Source organism: Parasteatoda tepidariorum, chromosome 4 (genome assembly GCF_982258835.1).
Source record: "Parasteatoda tepidariorum strain Cologne lab strain chromosome 4, Ptep-v5.0, whole genome shotgun sequence".
In the NCBI taxonomy this organism is placed as follows: domain Eukaryota; kingdom Metazoa; phylum Arthropoda; class Arachnida; order Araneae; family Theridiidae; genus Parasteatoda; species Parasteatoda tepidariorum.
In genome coordinates, this window is record NC_141758.1 from 9,484,269 (window position 1) to 9,506,949 (window position 22,681).

Below are 22,681 nucleotides of genomic sequence, written 5' to 3' on the forward strand. Positions count from 1 at the left end.
CAAAATGACTGAATTGTGAAGGAACAATTAATGTGTGAAAAAAGAATTCAAATTACTTTTTAATATTTTTTTTAACATTATTTACAGTGATATAAAAATTTATTAGTAAATATGAATAATAAAAAAAATTACTTCGCTTCAAAAGAAATTTGCATTACTATTTGTACTTTTTTTGCAAATGAAATAGCAGATAAAATGACTTCCTTCGGCAATCTAGTGTAATAAACTCCCAATCACTCAACTTGCTGTAGAAAAAAATAGAATTTTGGTGAGATTAGACGTATAAGTAGTTAAACTTTTCTTTGTTTGTTAAGAGTCTTTTATCAAAACATTTTAATTGTTTTCCGGTTCCTGATATAATTCTTTGTGGACTTCCTCATTTAATGCTTGTTAAGGCAAATCATTATTTGCTATTTTTAAAATATTAACTCAATTGTAAGTTGTCCGATCAACTATATACAATGATTCCACACATAATAATTGCTTTGTTAATCTTCGTTGTAGTTTCATCAGCGCCAGGTAAGCTACTTTCACGTTTGATTTATATTTAAATATTAAAACATATGTTTTAAAAATGTTTTTGAAGTGGACTTGGGTGAAAATAAAATAATTTTTTGCTGTTTAAAAATGAATAGCGTATGCCCCATACAGGGACAGATCAAAACAAATTCAGGACCAATGCCCACCAAATTTTCCGGGCCGCTTACGAAATATTTTGAAATTAATTTTTTAAAGAGTAGTCCTAATAATAAAAAATAATCTATTCAACTGTATGATTCAAGAGAAACATTCTAAAAAATTTTGAAAGCAGACGATTGAAGATCATTTTTCTAAGATAAAGTTCTCGTATCTATATATTGAAGCAAAATATAAAACAACGAAACAATGTTATGTCAAAATAAAAATAGTTTAGTGACCACAAACAATTGAAAATCAGTGATTTTTTCTAAAAGTAGAATTATTTTTTATAGTAAGCTGCAATTATTCTTTTTATTTAGTACTTAAACCAACACAAAGCTATCCGACTTTTCATTAGATTTAACGATACGTTCTGCATGTATGCTAAGATATTAAGGTTATTACTTATAATTTTTATTAAAAAATGCACGCAAAAAATATTCTAAAGAGCCAAATTTGTAGTAGTCATAGAAAATATAAAACACATTTAAATAATAGTTTATTTAAATATAATACTTTTAAAAAATTTAAATGCATATTCAGTGCATTTACTTTAGCTGTTGACGTAAAAATTGCACCAATTCAAATTCAGCTGCACTTTCGAATTTGATTAGTGTAATGTTGACACGAGTTTGGTTTATCACAATATTAAAAAAAAAAATTTAAAAAAGTGCATTTTTTGAAAAAAAAACTTTTTCTCTCAGTTTTTAAAAAAATAGTCATATTGTGGACTTTTTACTAATTTTTGAGCCCCCCTCCCCCAGAAAGTGTGGGCCCTTGGCGATAATCAGGCCTGGTCCCATCAATTTGAAAGACATGGAGGAGTTTTCGGTAGTGATAGACCTGAGATTCAATAAACCTTTATACTGCCATTTGCTTCGAGTTTATGTTATGATTAAATATTTTTGGGATTGTGATTGACTTATTAAATAAAATTAATATAGTTTATTACCCAAAAGCTAATTTGATTTTTAAAACTGTTTTCTTTGGGTGGTGGAACTTAAAACTTTTCCTACTAAAAAGAGGTGGCAGTAAATTTGGACGTTGAAATAACGGCGCATAACGTGCACGAGAAAGTAGCTCTCTATAATGTTGACCTCTTGATCTCACTCTAACCTTTATTGTTACTCGCATTTATGTAAAAGAACACCCTTCTTTGTATTCCCTGAATTTATCTGTAGATGGTCGAACAAATCTGGTTTCCCATCTTTATTTAAAATTTGAAGTTAGTATACTAACCAAAACCGTATAAAGGGCTAAATAATAGGAAAAGGCGATTTTTACTTAAATACTGTACCTCAGGCAATGTAAATTCATAAATGCGATAAAAGTTTTTTTTTTAAATTCAAAAAATTAACTTCCTTATTTTTTAGTCATGTTTAATTATTACATGAAAATGATTCATTTTAGTTTTAGAACTTTTATGCCCAATATCGGCTATTTTTCTTCACATTTTGATCGTGAAGCTCAACTCAATACTAAGGTGTTTGCATGCCATGAAACTGCCCGAAAGATTGCTTGAATAGTATCTTTTTATTTTTCTTATAATTTTTCTTTGTCATTAGAAATTCTGACCAATGACATTATTGAATTAAAATTTTATATAGTGTAAAAGCATACAAACATAAAAAATTTCTTAAAATATGTTTCTTCTTTTTTTCCTTGTCTTTTATGTAATAAAATTAACCAATTTGATCACGTTGCAATTTATTGGACACGTTGTCTCACACGGCTATTATGAAAGTGCACCCAACTTCTTTCTTTTTTTGTCTGTTAAAAATAGATTTATTACCCCTTTTTAGACTCTTAAGAAAAATGTGTTTTATATTCTTGCGTTCTTTACTTTTCTTTCTTTTTTCTTCTCTTTCTTTTTTTTTCTTTCTTCTTAGCATTTTAGAATGTTTAAAATTAAAAAAATTTTATTTTTAATTTAAAATTCTGTTTTAAAATTTTTAGTTTCTTTTCCGCTTTATTTTCTTCTCTTCTTTCTTTTTAGTTTTTTTATAATAATTTTTTTCACATGTTTACTTTCTTTTTCTTTCTTTTCATTCTTTTTCGTTTAGTGTCTGTTTAAGCAACCGATTGCCGATAAAGCAAAAACTGTCAAAATTCTGATTGGCGATAAAAAGGGCTATGAAGCTCGCTTGAATAATTTAGGAAACAAATGCAACTAGCATTCGCTTCGTGATCAGTTCGAAATTGAAGCACCCTCGCTAGAAAATTTTGTCGAAATTACGATTGACGATAAATTCTATTTGGCGACAAAAATGGCGCTCTCAATTCCGCCTGCAAGTGAAAGAAAGAGTGAAGCAAGCCTATTCAACTAGCACAGAACACCAATTCAAATTTGAACTATTTTCGCAGTCTGGTCAAAATTGGTTGTGATGAAAATTTCATGATAAATTCTGCTTTTAACGGTCAGAAAATGTTGAAATTCATCGAGAACGCACCTCCAATGCATGCTTTAGTAAGTCGGATTCCCAGGTTGCAAAATAAGGTTTATTTCCACTACGTAAAATCCTTTTTATGTAAACCTCATAAGGTTTGTAATGCGGTTAACATGTAAACTTTCGAGGTCTGTGACAACCTGCCCTATTCTACGCACATTATCCTGATCCAAAACATTGGAAAACAACCTTTTATATAAAAACCTTAAATCGAGGTTGTCTAAGGGTTTGCCAGCGTGAAAGAAATCCTTTAATAAAGCTAGTCTCAAGGTTAAAATAATTTTAAGTCTAGGTCATCATAAGGTTTCTTTTCGCGAAATCTTGTATGCTCAGATAAAAATCCCCCGTGTCACGAATTTTTATTGCACAATGCCATTTGATCCTATCACTAGTGTGACGTCAACTAAAACTTCCTTCTGGACCTTAATGACCTTTTTACCTAAGTGAAAATCCTTATTAAAAAAGCTTTAAAAAATTTTTTTAATCCTTTTAGGATAAAAGGTTTGAAACTGCAGTATTTTTTCTTTACTTAAAAAAGATTTTTAGTTCAAAAATTTTCGTGACAATTAAGATGAAATTCCGACAGGTTACATGCTTTCTGGGTACTGACATAACTTATCTAGTAAACGATTATGCCGACAGGCTCTCACTAAAGTTTCTGCAAATGAGCTAGAGTGCTGATATTAATGGTTTTGCAGTCACATTCATTATGCCAGTTTGGACGATGGACAAAAAATGGAAACGAAAATCAAATATTTTTAGATTTGGTGCGGCAGACCCTTGACGCAGATGGAATACTGGTGACCCTCATTTATATATATAAAAAAAATTTCAGATGCTCATATGACAAGTAAAAATATATTTTTATATTTTTTGCTTATAAAAACAGTCAAACCATTACTAAAAAAAATCCATCAGATTATCGGAATTATATGTGTCCTAAAATATAAAATACAGAAATGAGTAGTATTCATTTTTTTTAAATTCATTTTCAAACATTTATCAATAATTGACTTTCTAAAACTAAAGAAATTTCTATGTTGAATAACTATTTCTTTTAGAGTCAAGTCATAGCAAATAAGTGCACATTTGAAAAATCATTGGAAGTGAGCTGTGTTTAGAAGTTTCTCAGAAAAATACACCGTTTAGAATACTCGGAAAAATACACCGGCGTTTCATTCTGTATTTCATAACTATGTATTATCAAATTGCTAAATATAATATTTTTCACTTATTTTGACGTCCCGCAGTGGACTAATCGTTAAGACACGTTTCCCAGCAGATCACCGAAGTCAAGCATCACTGGTTACGGTCAGTGAGCGGGTGGGTGACCACTTGGATCAGTCTACGTAGGGACCGAGGGTGTGCGGCATTGGTCCTCGTTAAACTGTTCTACGTTAAATTCCTCGACTTCGCGTGCAGGTCGTCGGGCTACCGAAGCAGGGGTACCATCCCCTCTGCTGAGGATCAAAATTGTGATGGTATGTCTTCGGATCATCCTTAGGGGTGCTTCCCAGACCGTCGCCGATAGCCCATCGTGCAGCTCTAGTGCGACGTAAATTAACTACAACAACAACAACACTTATTTTGACCTAAATTAATAGAAAGTAACGAAAAATATTTTTTATGAAAATTCTGCTTTAAAGTGTTACAGAAAGGAATCTGAGAAACATCAAAAATCCTCTCTGAGGTAACTTTAGTTCCCTTCTTTTTTTAGTATATAAAAATACTACAGAAATCATTAGATATAATATATGCTGCATTAAATTTCCTATAAACAATAAAAACGGATAAATAGATCAAAATTAAGGAAGAGTTGAAAACGGATAAAATAACGTCAAAATGTCATTTTTTAAAGTAATTTTTTTTACATGTAAAATAACTAGATATTAGTAAAAAATATTTCCAGCACAAAATGAACTTAGTACAATTTCATACAAAAACGATATGAAAATCTCTTAATTGTTTTGATCTGAATTAATACAAAATAGTGAAAAATATATTTTTTTTTATTAAAATTCTGCGTCAAAGGGTTACGGACGGGAATCTGAGAAACATTAAAAATCCAACTTGAGACGAGTTTGGCAGTGCGCGTATTCCCTTTTTAAAGTTAGTTAAGTTCCCTTATTTTTTAGTATATAAAAATACTGTGGAGGTTTCAGACAATATTAACCTTCATCTAAGAAAAGGTACCCTGTTACAGATTCGAGTTAACATTATTTATATACTAATGAATTAGAATTGTATTTTTGTGGTGGTAGATACAATACAGTACTCCCCCACCAGAATTATATATGTAATGGAATTCAATGAACAGGCACCGCTAGTTGATTCATTGCTGTTTTGTGAGAAGCCGGTAGAGCCGTATTAAGATCACCGTACTTTTTGCTGATCGTGAGATCTGTATTAAGTTCACGGTTGCCATTAGCAGTCAAGTGTATGCAGGCCGACGTTGTGTGACTGAGTGACAACAACCCGAGCAGTTGGATAATGTGACAGACACAAGTCAATTTTCAATGTGGACCACCCATCGAAGCTGGCATGTTCAGATCGAAGTGGGCATTACTGTCAATAATGGCGTGTTCAGATCGAATGGGAATATTTGATAAGGTAGGCGAGTTCACATCACATCCGAAAGTTACTAACGTGGTGGTAGTATAGATAACAACAATGTTAAACTTCATCTATAGAGAATTAGGTACCCCATCATAGAATCGAGTTAACATTTCTTACAAACTAATGAATTGGAATTGTATATTTGTAGTGGTAGATACACTACAATACTGCAGAAATCATTGGATACAAAAAAGAACGTTTATACAAAATATACTATATGAAATTTCCTATAAACAATAAAAACGAGAAAATTGATCAATAATTAAGGAAGGGTTGAAAACGGGAAAAATAACGTCAAAATGTCATTTTTTAAAGTTATTTTTTTATATGTAAAAAAACTAGATATTAGTAAAAATGTCTCTTGCACGAAATGAACTTAGTACAATTTCATGAAAGGGGAAAAAAGAAAGCGAACTATAAGGAAAGAGGAGCAAGCTAACGGATTTATTTCCATCGAAAATAAATGAAAAATAATAAAAGTAAGAATTTTATTTTAAAAAAATCAAACGTTTTGATTCTTGTACCTATTATTAGCCTCAGTAACTAAAATCGATATTTATTTTAAAGAATTTATTTATTTTTATTTTTTTGTTACAGAATGTTCGTTGTTCGAATTTCAATGCGACGATGGAAATTGTATCAGTGATAGGCATGCTTGCGACGGAGAGGAAGATTGCGAAGATAACAGTGACGAACGCGATTGTCATTCCAGAGTTTGTGACTCAGAATACCACTTTCGATGTAGAAGCGGGCAATGCATCTATAAAGCCATCGTATGTGATGGAATATATGACTGTGCAGATGACAGTGACGAAAGCGATTGCCTTGCATGTGACTTAGAAACAGACTTTCGATGTAGAAGCGGGCAATGCATCCCGAAATCACAAGCATGCGACGGAAATTATGACTGTAGAGATAAGAGTGACGAATCAAATTGCGGTAAATAAAACTTTATCTGCATTTTAAAATATTTGAAAGTTCCGAATCTGTTTATTACTTCGCTCCCGAACATCCCAGACCCAGATAGCAAAATAAGGTTTATTTTCACTCACCAAAACCCTTTTAATGTAAAGCTGAAAAGGTTTGTTATGTGATTTACTGGTAAGCCTTCTAAACTTAAAACGAGATCTGAGACCATCTGCTATATCTTATCACTTGACATTTTACAACGTATGAATGACTTTCAAAACTTAGTTCCAAAAAGTTCCACGAGGTAACTATCTAAACTATATTTTGTTGTCTTCTTTGATGTTTCTTCTTTCGACAAAACCTGCCCCATTTTGCCCATGTTGCAAAGGTGAACTAAATATACAGAACGTTTTCGCGTTTTTTTGTAATATCACTTCGGAAATATATTTTGCTTCTCATTTTTAATATAAAATTACGAAAATTATTATATTTTCATTGCTATATTTATTTATTTAACGTACTATATATATATATATATATATATATATATATATATATTTTGCTCGCCATATTTCAGCCACCATCTTGTTTTTTTTTGTTGGTATTTTTAGTGTATTTCAAAATTTCAACTATGAATTCAATTTACCTGCACTTGAAAACACTAAATAAAAAAACCCAAATTTTGAAACTAATTTTATCGAAATACTAATTTTGGCCACGAAACCTTGGAAGCTGCCCCACTGTGCGTTGTAATCCAACTGCAGCTGATTCGGACGTCAGTCGTCGTTCAAGCTGAGCACTCGATGACTTATGCTGTCTAACTTACAAATTGGCCAATCAGGGGTTAGCTGTCTCTTCAAGCTGACGTTTTGTAACGCCGACTTGTCCTAAGGAACCATGCCTTTTAGATATATGAACTCTACAACTATATGGACTATTACCAAAAATACTTTACACTATACGAAGCCTTTTTCTGTTTCAGATTTCAATCCATCTGAAGAATGCTCACCCCAACAATTCAAATGTAACAATGGTACTTGCATTTCGCGGCTTTGGGTCTGCGATAGTATGGAGGATTGTTCTGAGGGGGAAGACGAAGATGGCTGCAGACCCAATTCTTGTGAGGATGGGAAGTTCCAATGCAAGTCTGGACAATGCATCCCAAAAGAGAGAGTTTGCGACGGTAGTTATCAATGCTTCGATAAGTCTGATGAAAAAATTTGCTGTAAGTTATATTTTTAATCTTTTTTTATGAGAACACTATACCGCGGGAGAAACTTTTCATGACAAATTCTGTTTCACCTCTAATTGGTATTTTAAAGTTCAGAAACAAGTGAGTTTATCGTTATCTTGAGTAATCTTTGCAATAGTTTATTCGTATTTAGATAGTCTAAAAAAAATCTGCATTTTTGATAGATAGGTAGTATACTTTATTTACGTCGCACTAGAGCTGTGCAATGGGGTATTGACGACGGTCAGGGAAACATCCATAAGGATGATCAGAAGAATCGTGCGCGTGCAGTCGTGAACTTTACGATAGAACAGTTTGAGCCGTGATGGCTCATGTGATAGAGCGTTCGTCTTCCAATGAGGTGAACCGGGTTCGAATCCCAGTCGATACGAATTCCGCATCCGGCTTGTATCGAACGCAGTTCCAACGTGAAATATCCTCAGTGATAGACGGATCATGGGTTAGAGTCCCTTTGCCGTCAGGCTAACCGTGGTGGGTTCTCGTGGTCTTCTTCTCTATGTCACGCAAAGGCGGGTTAGTTCTATTAAAAAAAATCCTCCACGAAGGCAAATATCTCCCAATGCTTGATCCAGGAGTTTCTTTGTCTTCTGGATTAGATTAAAAATTACAAGGCTACGGATTTGAACGTTAGTAGTCATAAACCCATTAAATTGGGTCGGCTTTTCAGCGACTGTTATAAAAAAGATGGAACAGTTTAACGAAGACCGATACCATGCACCCTCGGTCCCTGCGCAGGTCTGATCAAAGTGGTCATCCACCCGCTTACTGCAGCCAGCGTTATGCTTAACTTCAGTGTTCTACTGGCTGTGCTTACTAACAGTTCAATGCGGGACCTCAGAATTTGAAACTCAATGGTTTAGTACAAATTTTTTTTTTCAACTTTAAAATACTAATGCAGATGAGAGAGAATTGACCATGAAGTTTTCTCGTCATTAGTAAAAATACTTTGCATTTAAATAGTTTGTGATAACTGCTGAAAGGTGTTATCAAATCACGGTATCATATATGCTACCAACCATCAGTCTTTCTCTGTAAATGATCTAACGATTAGATTTCATATTGGCATAACTATCGTTAGAAATTTATATTATCATACTTAAAATATGCTAATTAATCAGTGCAAAAGTTTTATGACGTAAAGTCAAAATATGAAATACTAACGCAATTCTTCTATAAAAACAGCACTATTTCGATGAATTTGGTTTTTGATCTGCCAAAATGTCAACGCTTGCTGCCATCTGAAAATGTGACACTTTACTAATTTAGTTCAGAGTTCATTCTATAGTTAGATACGGTAGTTTAGTTAGGTTTCAGATCTTTGGCCCATATTCAAAAACCGCACTTAAGCATGCATTTATGAGTAGTCTTCTCAAGGTCAAATCATGACATCAATTTAAATTTTAAGCTATGGTAGCAATTTGTGACAACAACAATTAAGTCAATCCAACATTTTGTCTTGATAACGGACGAATATTTAAATTATTATTTAACAGTTTAAATTATTAAACAGTTAAATAATGAGAAATTATTAATTATTAAACTATTTAATAATAATTAAATATTTATATATTTAAATAATAAACATTTAAAAAAATTATTAACCTGCTTAAAAGCAAACACCAATTTGGAGATATTTTTCTACTTGGAAAAGGGCTAAATTCAACTAATGCACCAGAGGTTTCCAACTTACATGCTGCTGGAGGCCGCAATTAAAAACACCAGTCAAATGGCGGGCCGCAACTTTACCAAAATTTTACAAGACTCTTGAATGTATAAAGGAACATTAAATACTAGTGACGAATTTTTATGAAAGTTTTTTCAATATTAAAAAGCAAAATAAAAAGAATTTCAAATAATGCTGATTGAGTATTCATTTTGGACCTTCCCTTAGTCAGAAACTTAGTCGCAAGATTTTTTTTTCTTCTTTTAAATTTAATTATGTGATAAGTTAACTTTTCTCCGACTTATTAGGAATCATAGCAACAACAACAAAAAAAATTATCGAGCATATTAATTTTTTTTTTCATCTTTTCCGTTCATGCGATATTCAAGGAATTTAAATAAAACATGATATTCATTCCCTTTTTTATGAGTTTTAAAAGTTACAAATTTAAATAATTTCATCCAAAATGAGTAGCATCAAAAAGTTAAATCAGAGAATTTCGTAGAGAAAATTTCTAATACGCACGTGCTATATTATATTCACAAAATACGAAAAAAACGAAATTAAAAAGAGCAGCATACACGGTTATTTTAGAATTTGAATAAATATTTTCTTGGATGCAAGACCTGAGAAATACATTTTTTTGCACCATTGGTATGTTAAATTTCACAGAAACGAAGAAATTAGGGTTTTTTAAACGAAAGAAAAGCATTTTAAACACATATAGAATTTTTTACGAAAATTGTCGGCAGAAAAAAAATAACCAATATATTTTAGTTAGCGGGCCACAAAAAAGGCTTCGCGAGCCGCCAGTTGGCAACCACTGCTTTACATCAATCATCAAATCACAGCCAAATTTTAGGTTAAGAAGTTTTTGTTGAGTGAAAAAAATACTTATTTTGCTATCTGGGTTTTAAGTTTATGTTGTTTCTAATCCTAGACAGTATAGCTCAGCTATACACCAATTCCATAAAACAAAAAAAAATCTGCAAAAAGTCCGAAACTAAATTCTTTAAAATGTTGAAAACAGTAATGTTTAAACATTTAAGAATGCAGTTGGCGGAAACATTTTAAGTTTATTATATAGTGAACTCTAAGTAGAATGATTTTTGACTCTGTGTTTGTTTGTTTTTTTATCAGCACAATCAGAATGCGGAGGGTTTTATTGCGGCAACAAAGAATGTATTCCTCAAATGTATAGGTGTGACGGATGGATGTTTTGCAAAAACGGAAACGATGAAGTAAACTGCGAGGGCGACGAGGAAACTCAGTTTAGATGCGATGAAAATAGATTCATTCCTGAACGATATGTTTGCAATCGTTGGAGGGACTGTTCAGATGGAAGTGATGAAGATAACTGTGGTAAATAAAGTATTACATGTTTTTAATAAAACCGCGTATCGCAAAAATAAATTTTAAAAAAATGGATGTAGAGGACTGGTTTCTTAAGACAATGGCCTTCTGCGGGCGTCAGCTGAAAGTTGACGTACCCTGACCCTAACAAAATACTGTTTTGCAAGCACAGCGTGAGCAGTCGCTCCAACGCAGGCATTATCTCGCATTGCGCATGCGATAATGACGTAAACAAATATCTATTTTGATTTTGTAGCTCGATCCTATAACTTTATATGTGTTATTGTCAACCAGTGCTTAAGAGGGAAAAAAATTTCTTTTTATCTGTTACCACAGATTGGGATCTTTGTATGATTCATATCTCACATTATAAAAATTAGATCATTTTTTTTAAATTTCAGAGGTTAATTTTTCCTCGAAATCAAAATCGTGGGCGATATCAATTATCTGTTAGCTGTTGTCCGCCATTGTTTCGGTAGTTAACGTTACGTTGCAATTCAACTGTAGTTGATTCGAACGGCTATTGTCGTTCAAGCTGAGCGTTCGATGTCGTATGCTGTCTAATGCGCAAATTAAATAAACAAGAGGTTAACGCTCGCATCAAGGTAACGTTTTCTAACGTCGACCTGTCCTAAGAAACCAGGCCTTAAGATTCGTTGCATACTGCTACGGAAAACCAATTTTTTTCGTTGCGATTTAACCAAAGCAAAATAATCGTTTCATTTCTTACGTTAAATATCAATTACCATTCTCCGACGTGCTCATGCAGGTCAGCCACGTGCCTCAAGATCAGTTAACAATATTAATCGATTTAGCCATGTTGCAACTTGGATTAGAATTAATTATAAATTAACCTGCTCTACGTAATCTAATAAAATAAAGATTTGTTTAGAGGGATTATAAATAAACCTTGAGGTTCTGGTTACCGGCCTGCACGTGCACTATCGTTTTTTCCTAGCTGAAGAAATAGTATGAAGCATAGTCAATAATTAAAGACTAATTCATATTTTAAATGAAAATGTATTAATACAAAAAAATCTTGGCTACATGTAAAAATGCATACACATAAAAATTCTACTTAAGTCACTATTTAGAATACATTAGATATTCAAAATTTCGGTGCTAAACCTAATAAAATTTTTTTTAACTATTTTGAGAAATTACTTTAGGAAACCATTTAGCATCTGAGCAAATTTTGGCTGGATTTAAAAAAAATTATCACGCCCGCGGTTTCAAGTTTCTGTTGTTTCTTTTTCCGGATAGTTTCCCAGCTATACACCATCTCCATAAAACGAAACAAAAAATCTTCAAAAAGACCAAAAAAAAAAAATACTTTAAAATGTTGAAAACAGTAACGTTTAAGCATTTAAGAATGCAGTTGGTGGAATCATTTTAAGTTTATTAAATAGTGAAGTCTAAGTAGAATGATTTCTGACTGTGTGTGTCTTTTTTTTTTTTCATCAGCACAATCTGAATGCGAAGGGTTTTATTGCGGCAACAAACAATGTGTTCCTCAAAAATATAGATGTGACGGAAAAGAGGATTGCAAGAAAGGAAATGATGAAGAAAACTGCGAAACTTATGAGTGCGACGAGGAAACTCATTTTAGATGCGATGAAAATAAATGTATTCCTAAACAATCTGTTTGCAATCATCAGAGGGACTGTTCAGATGGAAGTGATGAAGAAAATTGTGGTAAATAAAGTATTACATATTTTCAATAAAACCGCGAATCCCAAAAATAATAAAGAAGAATGAATATAAAGGACTTGTTTCTTAAGATAAGGGCGGGCCTTCTGTGGGCGTTAACTGAAAGTTGAGGAATCCCTGAACCCAACAAAATACTGTTTTGCAAGCTCAGCGTGAGCAGTCTTTCCAACTCAGACATTATCTCACATTGCGCATGCGTTAATGACGTAAACAAATGTCTATTTTGATTTTGTAGCTCGTTCCTATAACTTTATATGTGTTATTGTCAACCAGTTCTTAGGAGGAGAAAAATGACCTTTTATCTGTGGCCACAGATTGTTTTAAGCACGGAATCATCTAATTTATATGATTTATATCTTACATTATGAAAATTAGGTCATTTTTTTAAATTTCAGAGATTAATTTTTCCTCGAAATCAAAATCTTGGCCGATTTGAATAATCGGTTGGCAGTTGTCTGCCATTGTTTCGGTAGTGAACGTTACGTTGTAATTCAACTGCAGTTGATTCGGACGGCAGTTGTCGTTCAATCTATGCGTTCGATGGCGTATGCTGTCTAACGCACAAATTGACCAATCAAGAGGTTAGCGCTCGCTTCAAGCTAATGTTTTGTAACGCCGACCTGTCCTAAAAAGCAAGGCATTAACATTCGTTGCATACTGCTAGGGAAAACCGATGTCTTTTTTCGCGCTAATTTTTAAAATAGTTACAATCGTCATTTACATGCTGGCCGTGGTCAAAGGTCGCTCACTACTGACAGGAAAAAAAAACTATTAAAATTATTTCAGCTGCATGTCAATCCGTTCAATTTTAAATACAGTTGTGAGAAAGGGGTGGTCATAAAAATAATTTATAGACCTCTAGTGGCCGTTCAACCAATCGAGATGAGATTTCAGATGTAGCATATTCAGAGGTATAAGCTTGAGATTCTAAAACGACAACGGTTACGGTTTTATAGGTACAGAGACTCGACATTTTTGAATTTGCATCACCCATTTTTTTCGTTACAATAAGTTCAGCTCAAGCAAAAACCTTAAACGCAGTGTAAGAAGGTACGCATATCACAAAAACAGGTACGCTCTGCACGACACACGAAAAGCAGCTCTGCCCACGTCCAAAAACACATGAACAAGGAAACACATGAATGATAGAAGCATTGAACGCATAAAACAACACATGAGCATGACAAAAATATTGAGGAAGAGCAGAGATAGAGTCAATGCGCAGGATAAAGTCAAAATAAAATTATAGAAAAACTTTTACCAGATATTCAAACGAAGAAAACCTTTAAAATGTGGGACGCACATGGTTAGGCGTCCTGTGTGTTTGTAACATGGCGTTGGTTTGTAACATATGCTCTGTAACAGGCTGACGCTATGTAGCCATGACGTAAATTTACGTCATACCAGAACTGCTGCTACTATGCGCTGAATGACATGGTCTGGAGGCAAGATGGCGCACCTCAACTTATTTTATTTTATAATCGTCGGTGAGCAGTCGGCAGAATTTTGGGTTTCGACCCAAGTAGCACATATCCATACCTGCCAACTATTACGCATTTGGCATAAAATTCTATTTTCATATTTAAAGTGGTAGTAAATATATACTATTTTTTTCTTTTATAAACTTAATTTTTAAATGATTTTGATCACCACTATTTTTAAGAAAGTTAAGCAAATATATTAATATGTGTTACTATCATGGTTGAAATTCTCCATCGACATCATTACAGGCGCCCGCGGGCATTACCTCAGATGAAGAGGTCAATTGTCCGCTTCGCGGACAGGCACTTAGTTCTCTACTCCAGTTTAAGTTCATGGTTGAAAGCTTAAGTCTTATCAAATACGACATATATTTTTGCTTGAAATTGAAATTTTAATTCCATTTTAATACCACTGGGAAAATTCATAATGGAAGGAATTAAAAGTTGGCAGGTATGCACATCTTAAAAACAAATCGTAAAAACTTATCTTCGAACATTGAACAGTATCGCTGCGAAATATTGTACTATATATAAATGAACCCCTTTCATAGCGTATATTCAATATCGCAAAACAATATTGTTCGATATAGTAAAAAACGCTGGGGAATGTCCATTGATATCTCTCACCATTTACAAACGTTATATAATGTCGATCGACATCGTCAACGCGATATTCAAGAAACGAATGCTGTGAAATGCCGGCGCTTGCCAAAATTACGTTATTTGTGAAAATGAAAATTAGTTTTTGAAAATATTCATGCCTGTTTGTAACCCGGCAAAAGCTGATAACAGAACCATTCTAACTTGTTTAAAATTAAATTATTTGTTATTACCAAAACTTATAAAATTTTAAAGTTTGCAGCTTAGTTATTTTTTTATTGCGCTTAAACTACCAATGCTCAACTTCGTAGTTATGTAATTTTAAACGCAATCCAGAAGACAAAGGAACTTCTGGATCAAATACTGGAAGAAATTTTTTTTCAGCCTTTGAATAAAAAAGCAGGCAAAACTTCAAAATTCAAATTTTCAAAATTCCCATTAAATAATGAGAACAAAGTATTACTTAGTTGCATTTAATGCATTTCATGTCGAAGATTGTCTTCTGATTTTTTATCGTTGGTTTAATAATTGATGAATTTTTTCTTTTGTATAATTAGATTTTTGTTTCATTTAGATGATGTGAAAAAGGAATCTGATGATGTCAACAGTATTCCTGATGAATTGGGCAATTCAAGTGTGGTTTTTATTGAATTTTTTTTCTACAGTTTCAAGCGAATTTCAACCAAATCTTAATATTTCAAATTCAAAATTCTCAAAATGTTTTATTCTTTTTAATTTCAATATTTATTGCTATTGATGTTTAATCAAATGAACTTTTTATGTATTTGAATTTAAGTAAATAAAAGGTTGTCCAATTGAGCGAATATTTCAAAATTTAGCACAAATCGATGACTTTTCAATTGCTACCACTAAAAAGTTTAACATACTTCTAGTTAACCCGTTGAATACCGCATTAATTTTACATACCTTGCTCTTCTGGCTATCATGGCTGAAAAACTTACATAGCAAGACGGAAAAGATGATAAACTGGTACGAAAGACGTTTTATTATAGCATTTTTTCCGAGAAAAATAAAATATCTGTAACTACCAAGCTTTTTTTAAGATTTTAAAATATATATAAATCTACTTCTCCTAGTAACAGGTATTGTTCCTTTACTGAAATGTTTTGACTGCCATATACCTGCCATCTCTTCCGGATTTTGCGGAAGATTTTATTTTCATATTTAAAGTGGTAGCAATACTCATGTTATTCCAATTAACTTTTTGAATTATAATAATAATTATAAATGAGTCTGACAACCACTAGATATAAATAATTACAATAAATATATAAAAGCATAATAATCCCTGCGCAAGCAAATTTCAACGGGATCAAAATATAAATATATTCTTGAATCAAATTGATTTTCGTTTATTGTTTTACAATCACTCTGAAAATCCATTCTCGGAAGGAGTGAAAGTTGGCAGGTATGCTACCAGCCTTTCCTCTTTTCCGTCTCGCTTTCACCCCTGCAGGCCATACGGTAAATAACTACAAACTAAATTTGCAAATATAGACAGAGTTTACTAGTTAATAAAAGGTTTAGCATGACATATCTGATAAAAGTGGTGAATAATATATACCTACGAATTGTTTAAAAATAGTGGTTTATAAAAATCTACTAAATTGAATTTATTAAACTAAGAATCACAATAATTAAGTAAATTTTGAATAAATTTTCTACAATTCCATAAAAGAGTGTAAATTTTATAGTTCTATATCATGTTATACGTTGTCAGCCAGCTGTTCGCGGCCTATGTGAAAGGTCAGCGTCAGCAAGCGGTGGCAGACGCCACCTAAATGTAATTCAGTGTCAGCCACCGGTCGTTGACGCAGCCTAAATGTAATTTCAGTGTCAGCCACAGGTCGTTGACGCAGCCTAAATGTAATTTCAGTGTCAGTCACAGGTTGGCGCGACTTAAGTGTAATTTCAGTGTCAGCCACCGGTCGTTGACGCCGCCTAAATGTAATTTCAGAGCCAGCCACCGATCGTTGACGCAGCCTAAATGTAATTTCAGTGTTAGCCACCGGTCGTTGACGCAGCCTAAATGTAATTTCAGTGTCAGCCACCAGTCGTTGACGCGGCCTAAATGAAAGTCCAGTGTCAGACACCGATGGCTGACGCGGCTTAAGTGTAATTTCAGTGTCAGCCACCGGTCGTTGACGCCGCCTAAATGTAATTTCAGAGCCAGCCACCGATCGTTGACGCAGCCTAAATGTAATTTCAGTGTCAGCCACCGGTCGTTGACGCAGCCTAAATGTAATTTCAGTGTCAGCCACCAGTCATTGACGCGGCCTAAATGAAAAGTCCAGTGTCAGACACCGATGGCTGACGCGGCGCTCAACGTGTTAAGCAAACTTTTTAAGTGTCTACCCCTCTGTAAAATATTTTACAAACACCGTATTAGTTGGCAGGCTTGTATAGGTTACAGCTGTATAAAAATCTAAGTACGGCTTTTTTTTCGATATTAATTTTTCTACGTTATGTCTAATCGAAAAGAAAAAAATTTAATTTAAGGTAGAAGTTAGATTATATTTTTCTGGAGAATGATAAAATCGTGTGTTTACTGTACAATACAATTGGATAAAAAAGCAAATAGAAATAAATACTTTGAAAAAACCAAACACAAATAAATACTATTTCACTCATAAGGAGCATAAATATTTCAATTTAAATGATGAATAATCGGTAAGAATTATTTAATGAAAAATACTTCTTTATAATTACTTTTATTTGAAGCAGCATTTAAATATATGTAGTTGTTTATTAAAAAATAAAGATTAATGTTGCAGTAAGTTAGTGAATCTAAACATATTTTATATTGTAAATATCTATTTAAATAAATCACTTAATGTTTTCCTGCACCGTTTCTCAACACTGCAATAAAGTCGTAAAACTGTACAAAAATTAATTTGATTTTTCAAAAGTAGCAGTTACATATATATCAACTCATACGTCATTCCTTTATAATTATCAATTTAAACGTACCCACTCATTGCATATATGTATATTTATATGATTAAAAATCTACCACCTTAAATTAAAAACTATATGTAATATAATTAATTTTGAAATTCCAACGAATTTAATTAATTGGGTATAATATGAAAAAAAGCACAACTACTTCCACTTACTAGGAATAACATTTACCTTTTAGTTTAATTATTAAACTGAGTTTTAAATATGTTTACTAAATTCATAAACTTCGGTAAAACAACAATATAAATTATTTCCAAAGGAACTAGACTACTACAATTCCAACCTGGCGAGTAGCGACTTATAAACAAGACACTTCGTTTGATGCTTTTACTTGTTGCTAGAAATCAGGTTCGCAGAAAATTCTGTTTACTATACTAAACTGCAATGTTTCTTGACAATGGAGAAATATGCTGAGGGCAAACGAAGAAAATAGTTTCCAGCGCGATGTCTGTATTTCGAGGTAAATTACGCATTTCACAATAGAAATATGATAAGTTATCTTAACCCACACATATATAACGTTAATTTGCTATAATTTTCTCAAAATTTTATATATTTTCAAATTTACGAGCGGCGCATCGCGGAATGGTATCTTTATTTAGAATTGAAGGCGTTAGCCAATGAGAGCTCACGATCTACAGATCCAGCCAAAGCACTTTTAGGGAGAGCTTTTGGCGTGTAATTTCGCGCGCGCTTTATTGCATATTATCTTCAATCTTTTGTTGTGCTGTAGTTTATTTTTTATCGTTTGAGAAACCAGCTTTTTTAAAAGCTAATATATCGTTATTATTCTACCTATTCGTTAATTTCGTTATTTTTAAAATAATGGAATCTACTCCTAAGTTGAACTACGTCTTTCAAATCCACAAGAAAGGCAGTGCTTTGAAAAGCTCTGAAAAGACAATTGTTATGAATGTATTTCATAAATTGCGAGAAGGGAATCCCAGCGATTTTACCGTTGAAAGTTTGGTTATTAATGTTGATCCGGAATCAACTGAGACTGCTTCCGAAGGAGACACCAGTACTGATGAAGTTGTGTGTATGTCATCATAAATGATACATGAATTAATTTTTTATTTTTAAGGAATAAATCTTGCAGTGTGTCATCCTTAATACCTACTAAGCTAAACAACTAACTACTAAGTTTAACAACTAAAAACACAATAAAAAGAGCTAGTAAATAACTTGTTTTTAATAGTATTAATCTGTAAAAAAAAACTATCGAAAAAAATAATTCCTTTAAGTATATTTTGTTTCAAGTGGACACATTTGAAAGTAAAAATAGGTACTATTTAGCTTTAAAAAAATTAAATATACTTTTCTAAAGTGTAATAGAACAGTAACAATGTAAAGGGGAAATTTAAGAGACTGAGTATACAAAAATGAAATGGTCAAATAAGAATAGAATATTCTAATGTAAATATAAAGAAAGGTTGTGGTGTAAAAATACTGTTGAAAGGCTGAAGAAAATGATTGACTGTTGGGAGTTTAAATAAATATTTAAAAAAATGATTTTTTTAAAATAAATAATTGAAATTGTGATTTTATTTAAAAATACTTGAAATCGAGATTTTTTTAAAAGTGATATAAATCATTTTTTTTTAAATCAATTTATTTAAATCATTGACACCCTGATATTTAGGTTGAGAAAAATATTGATCAATTGAAAAAAAAATTACACAATAATATCAGATTTATTTATTCAAACATTTGAGTATTGTTTTAAAATAATTTGTTAAAAATTAAATTTTTAAATACATAAAATTATGTAAAAATTAAAATAACAAACTCATAAATCGAATATATTAAAATTCTATATTTTTTAATTTATAAAATTTCAGAATATAAAGTTTACATATATTTATTATACTAGATTACTTAATTATGATTACGTAAAATGAATCTTTAAATTTATTATAAGTGTTTCTGATAATTAAAGTGCCAAACAAAATGCTTAATCCGATTATTGTGCCAAATTGGAAGCTAGAAGAGTGGGAGGTCATTTCGATCCTGCTCCTTACAACCCTACGGCTGAACTTATTTCTCCTTCTTCCTCCGCCAGCCGTGACGTCATTGTCAAGAAACTTTGCATTCTAGTATAGTTAAATTTAGTAGGAATAACACGATCTGTGACGTAGGCTATAGTATACCTAAGGCTCCTATACTATCAGAGCTGACCTATCAAGCAATATTGGAGCAAACAAGTTCGCAAGTTAACGTTATGTTAGTGTTAGTTATGTTATTACAGAGATGCCAACTGCGCCGGACACGCCAAAATAATTTAAAAAACGGTAAATAACTACAAAGTAAATTTTGCTAATAGTTGACAATTAGTGATGTGCGAAAAACGAACGAATCGATATTTCAATCAACTCTTTTTTGTGAATCGATTCATCAAGTTCGTTTTTGAAAAAGAATCGATTCTTTTTTTTTTTTTTTACAATATTTTGTACTCTACACTTTATAAGCTTACTCTACACTTTATAAGCTTATTTATACTTACTAAACATCCGCATATGCATTTGATACAGCATTTCGTTTATACAATTGGAGCTTGATAAAATCCTATCTCAGTCGAATAGACACAGATCCATTCTCACTCGAGTATCATGTGAATGACAATCTGATTGGTTGAAAATATTTACATGCGAACAACTAGCCAATAAAGTACTCGTATGTGTGAGAGTTTTCGCAAGCGGAAAAATCGCATCCGATGAGAATGACCCCGATGTCAACGTTAGCGCACAACCGGTTTCCGGAGGTGATTAATAAAATGGACTCACTTGAAGGATGAAGGGAATTGAAAATGCTATTAATGCAATACGTACTGTATGCATCACTCTCTCTTTTTTCTTTTCATCTACGAAATTAATAAATTCTATTGATAAACAACAATTTAAAAATGGTAACAACAACAGAAAAGCTGTCTTCTCCAGCTCTCTGATTGGTTAAAAATGAGCCGAATGCGAGAAAAAGAATCAAGAGTCGAATAAACGACTCAATGACTGTTTGCCTATCTCTTAGCATTAAAAGAATCATAAAGCCAAATGGATCGATTCTTTTGAACTGTTTCCTATCCCTTAACATTGAAATCGGCTCAAAGAGTTGAATTGAACTTCTAAACGATCCATTTGAGTCGTTTCGTATCTCTTAACATTGATATCGGCTCAAAGAGTTGATTTGGATTTCCAATCAGTTCTTTTGAGTCGTTTTCCTATACTTTAACATTGCATTCGATTCACTGAACTGTTTAAATGATTTTATATCTTTTAACATTAAAGAAACTGTTTTGAGAAACGAATCGATTCTTTTCGCTATTATCTTTTTTTCTAAAATTAAAAGATGCCTTCAGAGAGATGGGGGTTATGAAAAGGGGCAAGCAACTAAAAATTTTCAGAAAAAAAGACAGGTTTTTTTTTTTTATTTTTTTTTTTTTTTTATTTTTTTTTTTTTTAAGAAAAGATATAAAAAAAAAATTATTTTTTTAATGATTGAAAAACTGTTTATTGCGAAAAATGTGAGTATTTAGAGTAAATATTCTTTTACTGCTGGGGGGAGGGATATTTTTAATTATTTTATATATTTTCTTTTTTTTCCCCTTTTCTTTTTTTTTTTTTGTTAGGAATACTTTTAGACAAACTTATTGAATATCAATGCATATCCTCTCACTTTTTCAAGTTTTAATTTTTTAAGTTTTAAAACGCAATTGAACTATTTTTTTATTTTATTTCACGTTATACAATTTGAATTTTTTTCATTATTATAAGTGAATTTAACATTTTATTTTTTTACGAATATCTTTATTATTCATTATTGGTCTTTATATTAACAATTTTTTTTAAAAAAATTATTATTTTTTAATAAAATTGATGAATCAAACAAATATTAGAAAAAAAAGAAAAATATTAAAATTCTAAAAAAATTATTAGCATTCTGCCGCCTAGATTAGCAGTTCCTAAATGGTGTTTCGCGGAACCCTTGGGTTCCGTTTAAAATTACAGGGGTTCCACTAGTTAGTACTTTTTATAGCCACATTCAACTGGACCACCCAAGTGGAACATTCTGCTTTTGAACCCTAGACCCCAAGATCTAGATTAATGGTTCCCAATTGGTGCTCCGGGTAGCCCTATGGTTCCGTGGAAAAGTTACAGCGGTTACACGAGATAGTACTTTTATAGCCACCCAAGTAGAACATTCAACTTCTGACCCCTAGAGTATAGGATCTAAAAGAGTGGTTCCCAAATGGTGTTCCATGGAACCCTAGAGTTCCGCCAAGAATTGCAAGGGTTTCGCTAATTGGTACTTTTTTTAGCAACATTCGGCTGACCACTTAACTGGAATATTCTGCTTCTGCACTCTAGAGCCCAAGATCTAAATTGATGGTCCCCAATTGGTGTTCCGGAAAGCTCAATGGTTCCGTGGAAAAGTTACAGCGGTTACACGAGATAGTACTTTTATAGCCACCCAAGTAGAACATTCAACTTCTGACCCCTAGAGTATAGGATCTAAAAGAGTGGTTCCCAAATGGTGTTCCATGGAACCCTAGAGTTCCGCCAAGAATTGCAAGGGTTTCTCTAATTGGTACTTTTTTTAGCCACATTCGGCTGACCGCTTAACTGGAATATTCTGCTTCTGCACCCTAGAGCCTAAGATCTAAATTGATGGTCCCCAATTGGTGTTCCGGAAAGCTCAATGGTTCCGTGGAAAAGTTACAGCGGTTACACGAGATAGTACTTTTATAGCCACCCAAGTAGAACATTCAACTTCTGACCCCTAGAGTATAGGATCTAAAAGAGTGGTTCCCAAATGGTGTTCCATGGAACCCTAGAGTTCCGCCAAGAATTGCAAGGGTTTCTCTAATTGGTACTTTTTTTAGCCACATTCGGCTGACCGCTTAACTGGAATATTCTGCTTCTGCACCCTAGAGCCTAAGATCTAAATTAATAGTCCCCAATTGGTGTTCCGTAAAGCCCTATGGTTCCGTGGAAAG

The 22,681-nt window shown here is 32.6% G+C and overlaps 1 protein-coding gene across 2 annotated transcripts; it reads left to right on the plus strand.

Annotated features, from left to right (window-relative positions):
- Positions 1 to 354: 354 nt before the first annotated feature.
- Positions 355 to 15,528, plus strand: LOC147810639 (uncharacterized). Of its 2 annotated transcripts, XM_087160622.1 has the most exons (6): positions 355 to 519; positions 6,339 to 6,680; positions 7,633 to 7,875; positions 10,706 to 10,927; positions 12,383 to 12,613; positions 15,284 to 15,528. In XM_087160622.1, the coding sequence occupies exons 1-6, from the start codon at positions 462 to 464 to the stop codon at positions 15,400 to 15,402; spliced, it is 1,215 nt and encodes a 404-aa protein (XP_087016748.1). In that variant the 5' UTR covers positions 355 to 461; the 3' UTR covers positions 15,403 to 15,528. The 2 variants fall into 2 exon arrangements, with proteins under 2 accessions (XP_087016748.1, XP_087016750.1); XM_087160624.1 differs by lacking the exon at positions 12,383 to 12,613.
- Positions 15,529 to 22,681: the final 7,153 nt, after the last annotated feature.